A 16234-nucleotide genomic window follows, 5' to 3' on the forward strand; every position below is an offset into this window, starting at 1 on the left:
CACCTTGTGTGAAAGTTTCACGTTCAATGTCGCAACTAGCCCAAAAAATATTTTTTGGTGGTGGTCGTCGTCGAAGAGGTTGAGCCCCGGATCCAGTTTGGCTGGTAGCGACATTGCGAAATCTGGGATTGGCCACGATGGACTTGAAACTTTCACACAAGATGCTGTTGACCAAGCCGAGCACATTGCTCTAATAAAAACGCCACGTTTCATTGTAAAGTTTGGAGATACAGGCACCTTTATGTTTGTAAGCGTGATGCTATATGAGAAGTGGTCTTTGTTCACTGCCAAGTAGCTAGACCCTGGAGAGCCAAAGATGCAGAAGGACCTCTTTGGGTAACTCAGCTAAAAAGTCAGGACTTCAGGGACAATGCATGAAAGGTACGCAACCCTCACTTTTATGTCATACATTGGCAGCTAACGGCCACTTTGTGCATTCCCAGCTTTTGTGCATTCTATTGTAGGTGGACGATGCTCCTGCTCTAGACATTCATTTCCATGATTAAAGTAGGTTGATCCGAGCTGATTTGGTTGAGTTACGCTCACGCAAGATTACATCGGTTGAGCTACATCGAGCGTGCTTTATGTCCAGAGTGATGTAATCTCTCTTTGACCACAGCTCAGTCAAATCGGCTCGGATCAACCTACTTTAATCATGGAAATGAATGTCTAGAGCAGGGGCATCGTCCCCATGCAGTGGATCTCGCAACAATGATGATTGGATAAAGGTGGCCGTTAGCTAGCAATACATGCCTGTTCCTAGATGATCCATAAAGTAATTATACATTGACCCTTTCATTCATGCAAACGTAGCTGTGTTACACAACACGACCCTCTGCATCTTTGGCTCTCCAGGGTCTAGCTACTTGGCAATGAACAAAGACCACTTCTCATATAGCATCACGCTTACAAACATAAAGGTGCCTGTATCTCCAAACTTTACAATGAAACGTGGCGTTTTTATTAGAGCAATGTGCTCGGCTTGGTCAACTGCACCTTGTGTGAAAGTTTCAAGTCCATCGTGGCCAATCCGAGATTTCGCAATGTCGCCACCAGCCAAACTGGATCCGGGGCTCAACCTCTTCGACGACGACCACCACCAAAAAATATTTTTTGGGCTAGTTGCGACATTGAACGTGAAACTTTCACACAAGGTGCTGTTGGCCAAGCCAAGCCCATTGCTCTATTCAAAACCCCGCGTTTCATTGTAAAGTTTGGAGATACAGGCACCTTTATGTTTGTAAGCGTGATGCTATATGAGAAGTGGCCTTTGTTTAATGTAAAGTAGTATGACTATAAATAGAGCAAAAGATGCAGAGGGCGTGTTTGTGTAACTTGAGTCATTCAGCATAGGCGATGCATGATTCTTGTACGCTATTTAGGAATAGTTCAAAATGCCAGCTAATAACCTTAGTCCTCCCATTCTCCATTCTTGACCAATCCAATGCATACGAACGATTGTCCTGCTCCAGCCCAGCATGCCCATCATTCAACTTTCTTGATCCGATGAGATTTGACTGAAAAACGCTCAAACAAAGAAACATCATCCAACATCAGAATCATCAAGTTAATTTCCAGGTCTTCCACTCCCAGCTTCTTCCCCCTTCCTCTCATTCTCAACTGTTGCTCCATTCAAGTGCAATTACCACCTGCGAACGATTGTCCTGCTTCAACCCATCATGTCAATCCTACAACTCGCTTGATCCGATTGTCTTTGACTGAATGGCAAGCCCATGGCGTGTACACAGCCTTCTTATCACTCTTCTACAACACACAAGTCTCTTGACACAACACACGCTCTTGCACATCTCTCTTCCACGATCAAGCGTAGCAGCATTCATTCCTGCCGTTGCTATTAGCGAGGTCTTTACTACGTTGTCTCAAGCAGCGTTCACAACTTTGTCACTCTACTATAACACACACTCTTGCGCACGCCTCTGCCACAGCCAAACGTAATAGCAGTTGCCCTTAGCAAGCTCTTTACTCCATTGTCTCGATATACTTGCAGCAACGTGCCTTTTACGTGAATAAACAGATGATCATTGTATAGAAACAGCTTTTATTCACGTGTAGCCATTTGCTTTGATGCATACGGATTCTAATGGATGTTGCCATATCAGCTATAAGTACATCTCAATACAACAATCTTCACCTGGTCGTGATGCGATAGAAAATGAACATGAAAGATAGAGTGCTTTGCGTTTGAAAATACACAAGTTGGAGGTCCTTGGTACAATTTTCAAACGAAACCTTTACATCATCCCCATGCTGGCTGTAGTACAACGTGCCAACTAATCCAACTTTTCAGGCGAATCTCACGAGGTAGCTACATCAAAAGGTACATGATATGTATATGAATACATGCTCCATCAGGCGAGGGGTTAGGATTTACCTTGATAAAAGAGCCAAATATCACAATGACAACAAAGACAATGAAAGTAGGATAACAATGAAAGACTAAAGATCATCACAAATATGAGTACATGGATCATTCACAAGAGGACAATCCACGATGGCACTTACCAAGGGCTTTTGAAGATTGTCAGCAATCAAAGAGGGATATGATAGGAAGAAGGATGGGGGACTACATCCATCTTGTTTATATCTGCACGGTTGGCTTGGGTATTTCTGTGACCACAAAGAGTAATAAAATGTCTGTTGAGAATGATGATGAGGTGATAGATTGATGGTAAGCCTTTTTTACAGGGAGCTTTGGGGTGATTGATTTTGCATGTTGCATAAATCAGGATCTGAGATGATAGACAAGGTCATCCACTCAAATCACTAACAGTGCTCAAGTTCCACGAAATAAGACGTTGCTCATGGATGGCTGCGTCAGTGTTCGTTTCAAAAGAGAAGTCATTGGCATCTTCATAGTCGATAAGCATAGCTCAGGCATGGGGAGTGATGGATGTAGCGCCTTTCCAGAATTAGCTGCAATGCGCATCTTTGTTTATTATACACGCGTGGTGCATGAACAACGGCAAACGTATAAAACAGCCATCACAATGAGTAGCATTTTAATGACCATTGATGGATAAAGAATATGGCACATGGCATACATGGTCTTGTAGGATGTGGGTGTTGTACGAGTGAATTTCAAGTCAACCATGCATATTGTCTCCCCGCTTCTTTTTCCTTTCTTTACATTATCACGAGACCAGGGACCAGCACATCCATTATCCATGTCCCTTGATATCGAGTGGTCAAAGCTTGACCAAGAACTTGCTGTACACGTGCAACAGTTTCTGAATCGACACTTTAAGAGCATTGCCAAGCCAACATTTATTGGAGACATTGAAGTTACAGCCTTCGAATGGGGAACAGAAGCACCACAAATCGAGATCACCAACATTACCGATCCCTTTCCTGAATTCTACGAGCCTGAGAACGACGATTCTGATGCCATCGATGACGATGGGGTATCGAGTAGTGTACCACCTTCCAGTCCACCGGCACCACCGTCAGTGCTCATGTCGCCGTCAAGTGAGCTCTATGGCAGGAATTTTCATCCGGCAAGGTTATCACTCAACAATCCTCTTTCACAACAACAACGCTTCAACCTAATACACTCGTTCCATCGTTCACCCTTCGTTGCACCACAACATCCATTTCACGCAAGTCATTATTCGCCACCACAACATCTTCCTTATTTCTCATCACCAACCACGCCCACACATGAACCACCGCATACATTTAGTACAACAACAACAACCACGAATACAGATGAAACTGCACCCAATAGTACAGCCCATCATATCCAAGATTGGATCGACGATGATGAACAACCACCTCTTCCTCCACCATCAGTGAACAGCAATAGCCAATCAAAACCAACGGCACGCTTACATCAGGATCCTACCGAGATGGATTTCCAAGCATCCATGCTGATTTCTTACAAGGGCGATATGAGCATGACTTTATTGACTGAACTACGCATGAATTATCCAAGCATGATGTTCATCAGCCTCCCAATACAACTACGTGTGAAAAGTGTCGAGTTTGAAGCTACAGCAGTCGTCGCATACATCAAAAGCATGAATCGTGTTTGTGTATCAATGTTGGAACCCGAGTTATCAGACGTTCATCCTAGTAGCGGTCGTGATGTCAGCTTGGAAAGGTACGTGTACAGGATCATGAGGGGGAGATTATTTTTGTTCTAATCACCATCCTTAGTCTTTTACGTAAAGTACATATCGAATCTGTTGTTGGTGATAAACAAAAGCAAGGTAAGTCATCGCAACCCATCTTTATTACTTTCCATTGACGCATTTATGTTTTCATGTAGTCCTGAAGAATGTTGGAAAGATTGAAAAGTTCATTGTGGATCAGCTACGCAAAATGCTCGATGACGAATTGGTGTTTCCTAGCTATCAATGCATACAAATGGAATGAATGTGATAGATGTGCATGTATCCTATAATACGTATACCAAAGATTTCATTAAAAAGTCGATGTCTTCTTTTGACATGATGTTGTTCTATCGTATAATTATACATCCATGACCTTGTTACTACTACTCCTTCCTTTATCATCCAAGCGGCTCTATCATTGATTATGGAATTACATAACCTTACTGATTAAGTTTGTAATACAAGTGCATTAATACGCTGTCGTAATGCTGCTTTGTATTTCCTTTTGGCCCTTTACCTTACTACGTTATTACATGTAACTTTCGTCTATTAACATCACATCTCGCATGTGTATATGCGTTTGCTTTATTCCACAAAGACCGAGTGGATAACTACTCACATCATCTACAATACTAATGCATTGATGGCTTATAGAGTACTTGTAGTATGACCTTTATCATCGCATTCACTTTATTTCATAGACATAGGATTCCACACGATCTAGAGTCACGTGACCACACCAAAATCCAAAAAATAAAAGAAATTCAAGCGAATTGATCGCGAAAGTTGCTCTCGGACCGGGAATTGAACCCGGGTCTCCCGCGTGACAGGCGGGGATACTGACCACTATACTATCCGAGATGGTCTGTTGCTTTCTTCCTTGTTTTTTCACGCGCGGGTGCATATATATACCACTAAAGTTCCATATATGGTAAGTGAAAAGGGTGCAAAAAGGTTATCGTAAGAAGATGAAACAAACGTCATGTTGTAGCGGAGTAGACGCTGTATGCAATGGTATGATTAAAAGGTCAATAGGGAAGGTCAATCGTTGGTGATTTGGGTGAAAGTGTAATTCAGATTTTGCATTGTCAATGATTGGCTTGGGGTAGAGTCAGCAAATTGGAATTCCGCAATGGTGGATCTCAAAGAAATGCTCTTTCAAAGTGTTGTTGGATGCATGCATGCGATAGTTGCAATACACAAAAGACATGCCCCTAGTACCCATTTATTACTCTTATATACTAATCACTGAAAATGCGTGTTCATTGAGTTGACGTGTTTAAATGAGGATCAAGTAACCAGAAAGAACATGCCTGAACATATACAACATACACGAAAACACAAAAATGAGGTTGAATACAAGAAAAGAAAAGTAGTCGGTACATGAGCCAAAAGGAAGAGCACCTCTGACAATATGAGTAGTTTAATAAATGATTGTTTTTTTGTTGTGTATTGACAAGTAAAGAGATCGTTTAGGTATATACAAGACCGATGAAGGGGAAAAAGACGAAGAGATGATGGTTCATCAAGCAGCATGTGAGGTTTCCTGATTAAGATGGATGGTTTTTGACGACTTGGTACAACATGATATGCATGTGGTAAGTGCGAGAGGTGGAACTATAAATACCGAAATTAGGTTTACTTTCTTGGGTCTTTTCCCTCCGTTTACAGCATTTTCCCTTTCACTCTTATCTCATACTTGAAACAAAATGCCCGAGCGTCAGTCGAAAGCTACTCAGGGCCGTCATGAACGGATGCTATTGGAACTGCTCAAACTCCCGGGTAACGACCGTTGTGCTGATTGCAAAGCAAGGAGTAAGTCGACTTGGCGGTCAATGGTATCCTTTGTTGACCCATCCACCCATTAGATCCTCGATGGGCATCCTACTCTCTCGGTATATTCTTGTGTATACGATGTGCCGGTCTTCATCGCAAAATGGGTACACACATCTCGCGTGTAAAGTCCGTTACTATGGACGAGTGGTCGCTAGAGCAGATTGATGTAAGGATGAAGGACTTTGGGATCGAGGAAACGTTGTTGACATGGCAACGGTAGATGATGCGCAAAGGTGGTGGTAACGACAAGGTGAACCAAACCGTGAATCCTCATCCAGACAAGCACCCACTTCCTTTGGCAGACGATGATGCTGATCGGTAAGCTCAATAATGGATATCTCCTTTCTTGGGGGGAGAGAAGAAGAAGAATGAAACGTTACTGATGGCATGTGCTATTTCAGTGCTATGGAACGATACATTCGTCAAAAGTGGGAAAAGCGAGCTTTCATGGATAAACCGGCAATGGTATGGTTGATGATGATCTTTTACATATACAAGTTATCTTACATTTGATTATAGCCACCAGCACGACCCACTGCTTCAACATTGACATCATCTACACCTGCATCACATAGTCTACCTCAACGATCCTCTTCAGTGCCAGTGCTTGTACGTGATCAGGATGATTATTCAGCAGCAGCCGAAAAACTACGAGAGATGGGATTCAATGATATTGATCGTAATCGACAAGTGTTGAAGCACACACAGGGCAATCTATCGTCTGCCGTGGATATCTTGTCACGATTGCCAGGTGCACAAAAGCCCATCTTATCAAGCCAGCACATGTCCGATGACCAAAAGCTGATGCGATTAAATGCTCTTGGATACACCGATATGGTCGCCAATCGTGATGCACTTCGTCGTTCGGGTGGCAACCTTGATGTTGCTTTGAACATCCTCGAGAATGCAAAGAAACCAGTCTCTGAACCTGTTATGGCTGCTTTTAGTACCAACAATTCCTCTTCTTCAGATCTCGCTGGTCGAGCACAGAATACGGATGAACGCCAGGCACACAAATTATCTGGCGGCAAGACAGGGGTCCTACTAGATTTGGATACTGGATCGTCATCATCTTTGAGTAACAGCAGTAATCCATTCCACATGCAAACTCAATCTCAGCCATCTCCTTTTGCACAACAACAACAACAACAAAACACCACTAATCCATTTGGCGCTTCAGCTGCTACTACGAGCTTAACCATGTCATCATCTGCCACAACGAGTAAGTATAGGATAGGGGTTGGAGAAGAAAGCAAAAGGTCATGGATTAAACGTTTAAGCTATAGTGTCACTTGCACCTCAATTTACCGGATTGCCACAAAATCAAACAGCAACACCATTCAATAACGGCAGCTTGCAGCCACAAATGACAGGAATGCCAGCAACCATGCAACCACAATTGACAGGAATGCCATCGTCTACAAATGGTGTTGCTATGCAACCACAACTTACGGGAATGCCAAACATGGCATTATCCAATGGATCATTGCAACAACCTCAACTTACAGGAATGCCTACTTCTTCTCCTGCAACATCACTACAACCTCAATTGACAGGGATGCCATCACCTGCCATGAATAATTCTATGGGCGGCATGCCTTCTCCATCGAATCCATTCTCACAAATGACCAGCAACAATGACACTTCAAACAACGTTTTCGCCAACCGATTTGCAATGCCCCAACGTTCACAAACAGCTCCAGAATTTACTACATTGCCACAACAACCATCCATATTTTCTTCGACATCCCAGATACCCCAGCAACAACAACAACAACAACCCAACAATATGATGCCATTTGCTGGTGCTATGGCTAATCAACCCACTGGTTTCTCCACAATGCAAAACCCCGCCGCTACCGCTACCAACAATAACCCATGGGGTGGCAGTAGCTTCTTTTAGATTTCTTCCCTTTATCCATCCATAGTCTTTTTTTTGTGTATAGCACAGAGAAGAAAATAATGATTCATTGTTCTTATTGAGATGCATAATAGTATCGATAACCCAAAGCTGCGAGTAGAATGGCAATAGGGATAGCAACGCGTAAAGCACTGGGTATGTTTGCATGAATTTTGAGTCATTACCATGTTTGTTTAAAATGGGTCTAGCCATCATCATCATCACTTACTTTCCCTGTTGACCTTGGCTTCTTGGTACGGTTGTCCTACTTTCGGATGGGATAACGGGAGCTGACTAGAAAGTGTGTGTGTGTGGTGCGTGTTAATATTACGATACTCAACCAATGACATCCTTTTACTGCTATTTACCTTGGAGTCAATGTCACCGATATAATACTTTGTCATCAATTCTCGAGCATCATCAGAGTGACCCACGTCATCAAACGGTCCAGAAGCATCCTTTGCACCTTCATCAAAAAGCACTTCCTCACCACCAGGATGCTATACAATAAGATATTAGACCCAACCCACGCTTTTCAAGGAAGGCATAAATCTACCTCGTCGATAAAGGGTGTAATGTCAAACACCTTGTTGTGGATAACCATCCATAGGTCGTTGGGTTTGTTGTGCTTTGCTACTTCCTCGTATGTATACGTCTTGTTTTTAGTCATCGGGGATGATTAGCAAGGAAGGGAAAAAGAAAGACAAGGATTGGGTATGAAAAGAGAGAAGGGTATGTGAGACGCGGTGCGGCATGTCAAATTGCCTTTCATGCAGATAAAACCATTACACAAAGAAAATGGCGCCCACAAGGATTTTTAATGTGTATGTTTTTCTTTTAATGCGAGAGACTACAACAATATGTACACATATAAGGGGCTCTCTTTCTCTCTCTCTTTTCTTTTTGGGGTTCTTGTGGGCTATTGTTGCCGTTCAACGACTAATGACCGTAATACTCGGATCTAGAACGATAATTTAGTTAAATGGGGTTGTCATGGAGACCAAATAAAGTTTGAGCTTACCTCGACTTGAAGATCATGTAATTGACGTCTTAGTGACTCGACCTCATCGACCTTGGCATCGTATTTAGTATTCCAGGAATGCTGCATGGCACGATATTGATCAGATAACTGAGCATAAGCATTTCGTAATGCCGAAAAACTCTCTGGACTTGCAAATGCAGCAGGAGACGCTGGGTCGTAATCAGAAGCACCACTACTCCGCCTGCTATAAGATTCATGTGGTTGAAAGGAGGGTGGATAAGGAGTTGCTAGGTGAGCAATGGATGAACGAGAGAGTGATGTAGTGGGTGTAGTAGTAGTAGTTGTAGAATTGGGAGTTGTTGCAGTAGGCGTTGTTGCAGTAGGATGATGATGATGAGGATGATGATGAGGATGAGCGGTGGCGGCGGTGGTATTGGTAGGCGTGGCAGTAGTAGTAGTTGTTGTTGTAGGTGTAGAATTGGTGGGCGTTGAAGTAGCTGAAGTAGGAGGAGGAAGAACAATACGGCGATGAGTTTCATGTGGACTTCCAGTAGCTGATGGAGAAGCACTGACAGGAGAAGAGCGGAATACAACTGGTTGTTGTTGTTGTGGTGAATGATGGTCATCTGGATGATAAGGTGAACTAAATCGGTGGCGTAAATCTAATTGTGGGATATTGGGTCTTGATTGGGCTGTATGGCGTGGTGGTTGTGATGACGAAGATGATGCGGGTGGGTAGGTTGCACTTTTTCCTGGTGATGGTTGCTGTGGCGGTGGTGGTTGTAACGAAGATGGGCTTTGATGCGGCTTAGAAGTAGTTGGTGTAGTACTTGTTGAGTCCGTAGTCTCGTGTCTTTGTTCAACACGCCGACGATTTTGTCGATAATGACACGCTGATCCACCTTCAGTCCTTTGGTGTCGATTCAATGCATCCAAACGAGAAAATGAGCGATGACACACATTGCATACATAAGGTCGCTCTCCTGTGTGTAACTTTTGATGCCTTTTCAAATCATGCAGCCGTCGAAACTTTGCTTGACATGAATCACACTAGAATGATCATACGTCAGCTCCCTATTTCAATCCCATATCCTACACTCATTTACCTTGTAAGGTCTCTCCATCGAATGCGTCGCAGTATGGGATTTCAGATTATGAGCTCGACTAAATGTCTGATCACATTCGCTACACGTGTACGGTTTGGATACTGAACCATTATCACGAGATCCCCGAGCCTTGTTAGAAGATGACGAAGAAGATGCCGTGGAAGCACCAGTACCATGATTCGAGGCATTTGTTTGCTTGAGGGAGAAGGATGTATACATGCCACCAGGCGTATCAGCCTTTGTACGTTGCACCATATGATACTCTTCCTTGATTACTGATCCAGATTCACTCGTGCTCATAGATGGTTGTCGTTCATCGGTATCCATCTTTGCAATCTTGTTTTGATGAGGCATAGGTGCCGCAGGGCTTACTGGAGTAGGTAAATGATGTGATTGTTGTTGTTGTTGTTGTTGATGATGGTTCCCAGGCCATGATGAAGATGATGAAGATGATGAAGAAGACTGCTGTTGATTGGAAGTATCTCCCTGAGTTGAAGAAGTATCCATCCCATGTTCTTTACTTGATGTCGAGTCATTGGTATTAGTAGTAATGGTCAAGTCGTCATTATTCTCGAGAGCTGAAAAGGGTCGTTTACGTTGTTGTTGTTGTTGTTGGTCTGTTGCGCCACAGTGAGTGTTAGTGTTGGTGTTAGTGTTGGTGTTGGTGTTGGTGGTGGTGGTAGGTGAAGGTGAGTTACTGCTGACAGGATCTTGATTCGGGTCATCCGTTGATTTTGACGTGACATTGAGAAGAGAAGAGATAGACGACGGAGGAGGTGGAGGAGGTGGTGGCAGTGATGGAGACCTATTGTGGTCGCTTGTGGCATCGTCATGGGGCTGTGGCGAGACGATGAGCGGGGTGTTTGGCACTGAACTGCTCATGTGTCAAGTAGCGTAGTATAAAGAACGTGAAAGAGATATAGAGAAGACAACCACACCACCGAGTTTACAAAGGGAAAAAAGAGAAAAAAGGAAAAACGAGTTCAACAAGAGTGGAAAGAGAAAAAAAGAAGAATAACAGCTGCGGGAAACCGATTGCGCCTCTTTGCCTAAAGGGTCACACACACACATACACAGATACGCACACACACACACACGCACACACGCACACAAGCATAGTACCCATAGAGGCAGCTGTGGCTGAACCTGCTTGAGAATATGTAATGTGCTGTGCTTATGCATCATGAAAGGGGGGCGCCAACTTTTTAGTAGCACCACGCACTTGCTCCATTCAACGTGGTGCTCGCTATTCATGATACTTTAACGCCATTTAAAGAAGAGAGGGGCCCTGAGCATGTATAAATATGCACACCCACAATGTGAATGAGCTATATAAAGCTCGTTCACCGGTTTAATATGGCTTGGCATTGGTTGCACCCTGAGAGAAATCCCGCGGTTGAAGGCACTTGCCTCCGCTTATTCCCCTTGCCACATCATCTCTTTTTCCTCCTCCTCTCTTCTTTGCCTCCTTTGGGCTATATACAAGCTTGCATCTTTTTCTATGACCATGAAAACAACAATGCACTCTTTCCTCTTTCCTCTCATCCTGTTTACATACAGGTACCACGCATCAGTCATAGGAATTACCATCATCATTGATCCCGAGAACATTTGTTTGTCTTTATTAAAGAGAATGGATAAAAATATTGGTCTTGGCAATGCACACCATAATATCTATGTATCTCCTAGTATTGTAACAATAGGAGAAATCTCTCATAAGGTCTTGTCATTATTACAGCGAGCATAATACCATGATGAACCTTTCATTAGTATCAAATAGCCCCATTGGGAAGGGGCCTCCTCCTGATTATCCCGTAAAGCCATGTGTGCCACAGCGCCCTCTTGCTTATTCTCAACAACTTTCAATCAGCCATTCTGCATATAAGGACACAATGCTACTACTTGCCAAATCAAGAATGGCAAGGAGAGATGTGAGAGGCGCCCCCGCCTGTAAAAATGGTAATAATGTCGTGTCGCCTGTGTGCGGATAAGCAACGTGTAACAAGTAAAGTCTTTGTTTCACAAAAGACATCATGCTCTTTCTCTGCCATAAGCTTTTCAGAAAACTTGGATATTAACATGTCACATTATTGTTTGTGTCTCTCTGAAAAATGATTATCCATATTGATTGATGCGAATGTCACCTGAGCTCATATTGGGATGGGTGTCATTGACATCACCACCACCAATACAATGCATATCCAATGCTTTCCATGCTTACATAGCCATATCGATCACCTGCTGCGCTTTGCCAAAATGTGTTCCTCCTTTCAAGGAGACAAACATTTGAGTTGTCATGATGCTTTTTGCAAGCTGGCAGTACGCGGCTTATACCGAGGAAATAAATGTCTATGATGTCATTTGATGTTTCCATTATCGTCATAGATAGAAAGCTGTCTCGTGCGGATCAAGCTGTTCCTTGTTGCTGATCCAATATGGCTATCAAACAGTGCTAATTGTCGATAGATGCATCTGGTAGCTTATTCTCTTCATCTACAACACACATACGTATCCACGTATTGTCATGCTTTCATAGCATCATCACCATAGTAAGGAAATGATTCCTCGGTATCTTTTATTTGAGCAGGCTATTAGGATGATGATTTGTATATGCAATTAACCGGAGATCTTTCATGTTCTCTCTAAATCACGGTTGTGTTTGTTCAGTGGACAATTTGGATCGCAACCATACCACTCAACAACAGCATGGCAGGTCCTCGGTACAAAACAAAACATTTGTTTTCACGATATACCAGATTTATATTCATGCGCTTTTGCTAATCATCCTCTGTACTCAATTTCTTCTTGTTCTTGTAAAAGTCGATTATGCTGCATCTCCAAAGTAACCTTTGCCTACCACCGATTCATGAGCTTTTATCCAGCAAGGCGTACTCACATGGTATGAATTGCATCAAAAGGAACATTGTGGACATCATTAACGCTCTATTTAAAGATACATCTTCCGAAAAAGTGAAGCTTGCACCATTGCATAACCACCACAACAACAATGACGATGCTGCTACCAATGTCATATCATCAAAAGAACGAGCAATCAAAGGATCGAATACATCATCTCCTCCACCACAACCAATTCATCCATCCTCAATATCCGATACAAAGGATTACAACTATCTCCCTTTTAGTATGGAAAATCTTGCTCTTTCATCACCAAGTATATCTGTATGCAATAGCAACAACAACACCTATCAACACAGACGTTCATTTTCGGACACAGCTTTGATGCAAACTAACAATGACCCATTGCGTATCATTTATCGAGTATCACCATCACCACCACCATCATCATCATCAACATCTACAACTATGACGCCAACTATGGGATTGAAACGGTCGCCATCGCAACCACAACGTCGATACATGTGCCATTATTGTGACAAGAGCTTCATACGGCCGTCCTCTCTTCGAACACACACGTATTCGCATACTGGCCAGAAACCTTTTGAATGTGCCTTTGAAGGGTGTGACAAGCGATTCAGCGTACTAAGCAACATGCGTCGTCATATGCGTAGGCATCGTCCATCCTCATCCTCTTCTCCTGCCAGCCAAGAGTAGTAGCCATCATCATAATAAAGACAATGTCGCACTTTTTTTCCAGCGTTTATTATCATCATGTTTGTGCTGTTGTTATTGATGTTGCTGGGAAAGACGTGGATCTGCGAAGTGAAGCATTGAACCGGGCCCGCAAAATCTCTTCATCAGTCCAGCCATTGAACCTTTCGTTGGGATCTTCTTCTTCCTCATCACTGTCATCTGAAAATATATCTTCTTCCTCTGATGACGCGGTCTCAATCCCATGCAAGCTGCCGGTGGTGCTGCCGGATTTGTTTTGCAGGTATTCATCGTCATCGATAAACATGCCAAAGACTTCTTCACATACGGTGCTTTCTGGTGATGATCCATTCGATGATTTGATGGATGCTTTGCGTGACAAATGTTGCTGTTGCTGGTTATTGGTGATGATGCTGGTAGGAGACGTAGGGTTATTGTTGTTGATGGGTGTCATGCGTGATATGGCTGTGCTCGATGTTACACGTGATACGGCTGAAGAAGGTGTGGATGATCCGCTACGTCGACCATTGCTCGTACGATTCGATTCAACAACTGCAAATGATTTTTGACGCTGTCGAATGTTCCAATTCAAGCAGTTGGATAATGACTTGAACCAATCAGTAGCCTGATCTTCCTTGCAAACCGTTGGGAATGGGTATTTGGATGCTGTCACTTTGATATGATCGCCCTCTACACCATGTAATTTACATTAGTCATCTACAAATCATGAACTCAAGCCCCCATCCTTACGTTTAAGTTCCACTCGGCCTCGACCATCAAAGCTAGCCCAAGCTGTGTTGCGAGAATTATAAGGAACGCATATACGCAACTCCATTGAATCCGGTACAAGCGTAGGTCGGAATGATAAGGTATGGGCGCAAATAGGTGTGATCAAAATGGCATGAATCTCTGGATGTGTCAATGGTCCACCGGCTGAAAGCTTAAAGAATGGATGTGAGTGATATGGTTTACATCAAAGCCTCATTTTCCTTCTCTTACTGAATAAGCTGTGCTACCCGTAGGTGTAGAAATGGCCAATCCATCCGCTTGTACGGTGGTCAAATGCTTGTCATCACCAAACAATTCCAATAAGCTAACATAGGGACTAGGCCCACGATCCACCACCAGGTCATTGATGACATGATACTTCTCCACTGGTACTGTGGTAAAACAAGGGATTTGTCGATGCTCCATCATATCCTCAACGTCATCATTTTGGCCATCTTCATCCTCTTCGACGTCTTCGCCATCGACTTCTCCAAACTTTTTGCACTTTTTGTTGCGTGTCGCCTTGCACCAACCACCCACTTTGATCTCTCCCGTGACAGGATTACGTTTGACGTTCCTAAGCTGCACCGATGTCTTGATGGATTGTGTCGAATTTTCAGGGTATGGCACACGTCGATATACTGTACATGTCAATCGGCCACGCATATTGATACGAACACCCCTTTCCATCGCCTGTGTCAAATGTTGCTCGAATCGATCAAATTGAAATGGCGTCAAGAATCCGAGTGAGCCGAGATTGAATGGGATCACAGGTGGCACATAGGATTGAAATAGCCAAGATGTGAATAAGACCTATAAACCTGATTAGTTATCCCCTATAACTATAAAGCGTGGATATGGATGTATGTATCTTACCGTGCCATCACCACCTAACTATTGAAAAAAGGGGCGGGGAGGAGGAGGAGGTAACAATGAGTGGATGGTCCGTGATCGATCTGATAAGCCGACTTACTGTGATAATGAAATGAAAAAGTTTAGGCTGTGAAGCACAAAGATCAGGGTCCCAAAACTTAAGCTTTGCCTCGTATCCTGGAAACCGCTCAATGATGCGTTTATAGCGAAATCGTTTTGTTGTCTTGAGCTTGGCATCCACATAACTATGAAGGATATCGATATCAGTCATGATAAAAGAGTCTTTTACCAAAAATGGTTATTAATCCTCATCCCGTCCTTAGTCTCCACGCACACGGCACACAATGGCATAGCATATACGCAACACACACGCACACACACACGCAAACCCACTTACACTGTAAGATTCTTGGTACGAATCAACCACAAGACAACCTCTCGAGTCATGCCGATCAAAGAAACGTCGCCAGGCTTTGTAATGACCATGACAGCCTCTGGATTGTCCCATTTGATTCTTGTCTTTCCTATTTGTCAGCGTGGCTATTAGTAACGAATAAAGGGCACGGGGTACTGCGGTATATTGTATGTACCTAGTTTCTTTGTAACCTCTCGAACGACACCTGCCGTATCTGAAAGGCGTTCTGAAGCATTGGTTGAATGGGCTGTTTTACAGGGATCGCAAGAGGAGTTGTTGTTGCTGTCATTGAAGACCATGGGCGGATCGCTTTGTGAAAGAAGAGCTGTGGAAAGTTTCAGCTGACGGGTGTCGGCGGCAGACATATAAAGTGTGAGTGAGGAAAACGTGGAAAAGATGCGATCCCTTAGTGGAGGATAAGCTACTCTCAGTACAGTAAACCTGAAAATGGGGTTACGGATGTTATATTTTGATCCTTTGCTCCGAGTAATACTGCTGCTGCCAGTGCTAGTGGTATTACCACTTATACTACTGCTATGCCTTGATCCATTCTATACCATTGACAAGAAGTGTCTATTGCGTCAGTGCGGATGACGGATAATGAAAATGATATCCCCCCCTGGATGATCCATCATCCCTCTTTCTCCTTCC

At 43.3% G+C, this 16234-nt stretch overlaps 6 protein-coding genes and 1 non-coding gene across 7 annotated transcripts; 3 read left to right on the plus strand and 4 right to left on the minus strand.

Moving 5' to 3' along the window:
• Positions 1–3185: 3185 nt before the first annotated feature.
• O0I10_000047 (uncharacterized protein) lies at positions 3186–4395 on the plus strand (the record flags this gene model as incomplete). The annotated part of the gene is made up of 3 exons (XM_058480163.1): positions 3186–4120; positions 4177–4229; positions 4289–4395. 3 exons carry the CDS (start codon positions 3186–3188, stop codon positions 4393–4395), a joined length of 1095 nt encoding a protein of 364 aa, XP_058348686.1.
• A 524-nt stretch (positions 4396–4919) lies between these two features.
• Positions 4920–4994, minus strand: O0I10_000048. Its single transcript has one exon. It is a non-coding gene; the product is annotated as a tRNA-Asp (tRNA).
• An 848-nt stretch (positions 4995–5842) lies between these two features.
• On the plus strand, positions 5843–7872 carry O0I10_000049 (uncharacterized protein; the record flags this gene model as incomplete). The annotated part of the gene is made up of 6 exons (XM_058480164.1): positions 5843–5948; positions 6002–6135; positions 6190–6287; positions 6371–6434; positions 6489–7191; positions 7256–7872. The coding sequence occupies 6 exons, from the start codon at positions 5843–5845 to the stop codon at positions 7870–7872; spliced, it is 1722 nt and encodes a 573-aa protein (XP_058348687.1).
• Positions 7873–7945: 73 nt separating this feature from the next.
• On the minus strand, positions 7946–8539 carry O0I10_000050 (uncharacterized protein; the record flags this gene model as incomplete). The annotated part of the gene is made up of 4 exons (XM_058480165.1): positions 7946–8021; positions 8099–8163; positions 8238–8369; positions 8426–8539. The coding sequence occupies 4 exons, from the start codon at positions 8537–8539 to the stop codon at positions 7946–7948; spliced, it is 387 nt and encodes a 128-aa protein (XP_058348688.1).
• Positions 8540–8788: 249 nt separating this feature from the next.
• O0I10_000051 (uncharacterized protein) lies at positions 8789–10839 on the minus strand (the record flags this gene model as incomplete). The annotated part of the gene is made up of 3 exons (XM_058480166.1): positions 8789–8830; positions 8891–9901; positions 9958–10839. 3 exons carry the CDS (start codon positions 10837–10839, stop codon positions 8789–8791), a joined length of 1935 nt encoding a protein of 644 aa, XP_058348689.1.
• A 1944-nt stretch (positions 10840–12783) lies between these two features.
• On the plus strand, positions 12784–13530 carry O0I10_000052 (uncharacterized protein; the record flags this gene model as incomplete). The annotated part of the gene is made up of 2 exons (XM_058480167.1): positions 12784–12856; positions 12911–13530. 2 exons carry the CDS (start codon positions 12784–12786, stop codon positions 13528–13530), a joined length of 693 nt encoding a protein of 230 aa, XP_058348690.1.
• Positions 13531–13585: 55 nt separating this feature from the next.
• O0I10_000053 (uncharacterized protein) lies at positions 13586–15948 on the minus strand (the record flags this gene model as incomplete). The annotated part of the gene is made up of 7 exons (XM_058480168.1): positions 13586–14217; positions 14278–14467; positions 14527–15108; positions 15172–15189; positions 15269–15413; positions 15566–15692; positions 15759–15948. 7 exons carry the CDS (start codon positions 15946–15948, stop codon positions 13586–13588), a joined length of 1884 nt encoding a protein of 627 aa, XP_058348691.1.
• Between the last annotated feature and the right edge of the window lie 286 nt (positions 15949–16234).

The sequence above is a fragment of the Lichtheimia ornata genome (genome assembly GCF_029851405.1).
Source record: "Lichtheimia ornata isolate CBS 291.66 chromosome Unknown scaffold00001, whole genome shotgun sequence".
In the NCBI taxonomy this organism is placed as follows: Eukaryota; Fungi; Mucoromycota; class Mucoromycetes; order Mucorales; family Lichtheimiaceae; genus Lichtheimia; species Lichtheimia ornata.